Source organism: Tarenaya hassleriana, unplaced genomic scaffold (genome assembly GCF_000463585.1).
Source record: "Tarenaya hassleriana unplaced genomic scaffold, ASM46358v1 Cleome17, whole genome shotgun sequence".
NCBI lineage: Eukaryota > Viridiplantae > Streptophyta > Magnoliopsida > Brassicales > Cleomaceae > Tarenaya > Tarenaya hassleriana.
Window position 1 is genome coordinate 1,582,075 of NW_010965122.1, and position 1,335 is coordinate 1,583,409.

Consider the following 1,335-nt stretch of genomic DNA (forward strand, 5'->3'; position numbering starts at 1 on the left):
TCTCTCGCGTTCATATTCCCGTTCTCTGAGCCTCCCTCTAAGAGGAGAAACAAGAACAAATAAGACGAGCAAGAGCAAGAACAAGAAGAAAAAGTGTAAAGAAGATGGCGACGAGACCAGTTATTCCGCAACAAATCAGGGGTAATCCTCCGAAGTCTTCTTCGATTGAGTTTCACTCATCGATTTCGATTTGTTGGCTGTGATTGATTCTTTCGGATGCTTTTGAAAATTTCTTCGACAGTTGATCCGATGAATCTTGTGTTGTTGTGCCGTTCCGTGAGTTGCACTCGTATTATTTTGCTGTCGGGATTGAGGATTACGAACGATGATTGAAAAAGGGTCTTCTCTATTTGTGATTTCGGATATGGGTTTTCGTCATTTTGGGAAAATTTCTCACAGCTCTAGGTTTTTTTTTAACAGACTTTGGTTTCCGTTTTTCTGTGGGTGTTTCATCGCGTGCTTTTGAAATCTGAAATTGTCACCGAAAGGTTTGGGTTATGAACGATAATTGAAAAAGGGCGTTCTCTTTTTGGCGATTTCGGATATGGGTTTTCATCATTTTGGGAAAATATCTCAGCTCTAGGTTTTTTAACAGATTTTTGGTGGGTGTTTCATCGAGTGCTATTCAAATCTGAATTCTTTTACCGAAATATTTGTGCGTTTGATGATTTTACATCTGAGTTGCTCTCCTGATTCTCTAGATTGGATCTGATCTCATGTTTTCTGTTGTGGGTGTTTGAGTTCTTGGAGATGATTCTCACAGATTCCTTACTTCCTGCGTTTGGATGCCGGATTGATTCTGAATAACAAAGACTTTCACCAACGGCCTCTTGATTATGTTCCTTGTTTTCCTATCCAATCGAGGCAGAACATGGGTTCGATCTGGCTGGTTTGAAAACGTCTCATCCTGAACGGTCTCTTGATTATGTTTCAGGCGATCCAGTTGTTGGTGGTGAGAAGATACAGAAGAAAAACGTGGCTGCAGGAAGGAACCGTCGCGCTCTTGGCGATATCGGAAATCTTGTTTCTGTTCCAGGAGTTGAAGGCAAACCCCAACAGCCTCAGATCAATCGCCCCCTCACTCGTAGCTTCCGAGCACAGCTACTAGCCAACGCACAAGCTGCAGGGAAAAAGGTTCATCTCTCAAACCAACTCGTCAATGGTTGACTATCAGATTGATTTGATACAGCAAAGGGTGGATCGAGTGCTTATGTCAATGTTTTTTTTTTCTGTCTTCTCCATGTCATACAGCAAATAAATGCAGAAAAAGCTCCAGTTCTTGATGGAGTTCATGCTGTTAACAAGAAACCCGCAGCTCAAAGGGCGGATCGGAAG

At 42.2% G+C, this 1,335-nt stretch overlaps 1 protein-coding gene across 1 annotated transcript in view; it reads left to right on the forward strand.

Annotated features, from left to right (window-relative positions):
- Positions 1-1,335, forward strand: part of LOC104809968 (cyclin-B1-3-like) — a 3,149-nt gene continuing 1,814 nt past the window's right edge. Inside the window, exons 1-3 of the mRNA XM_010536109.1 lie at positions 1-141; positions 935-1,134; positions 1,252-1,327. Of these exons, the coding sequence (XP_010534411.1) occupies positions 105-141; positions 935-1,134; positions 1,252-1,327 (313 nt within the window). The 5' untranslated portion in view covers positions 1-104. The remainder of the gene's footprint in view (positions 142-934; positions 1,135-1,251; positions 1,328-1,335) is intronic.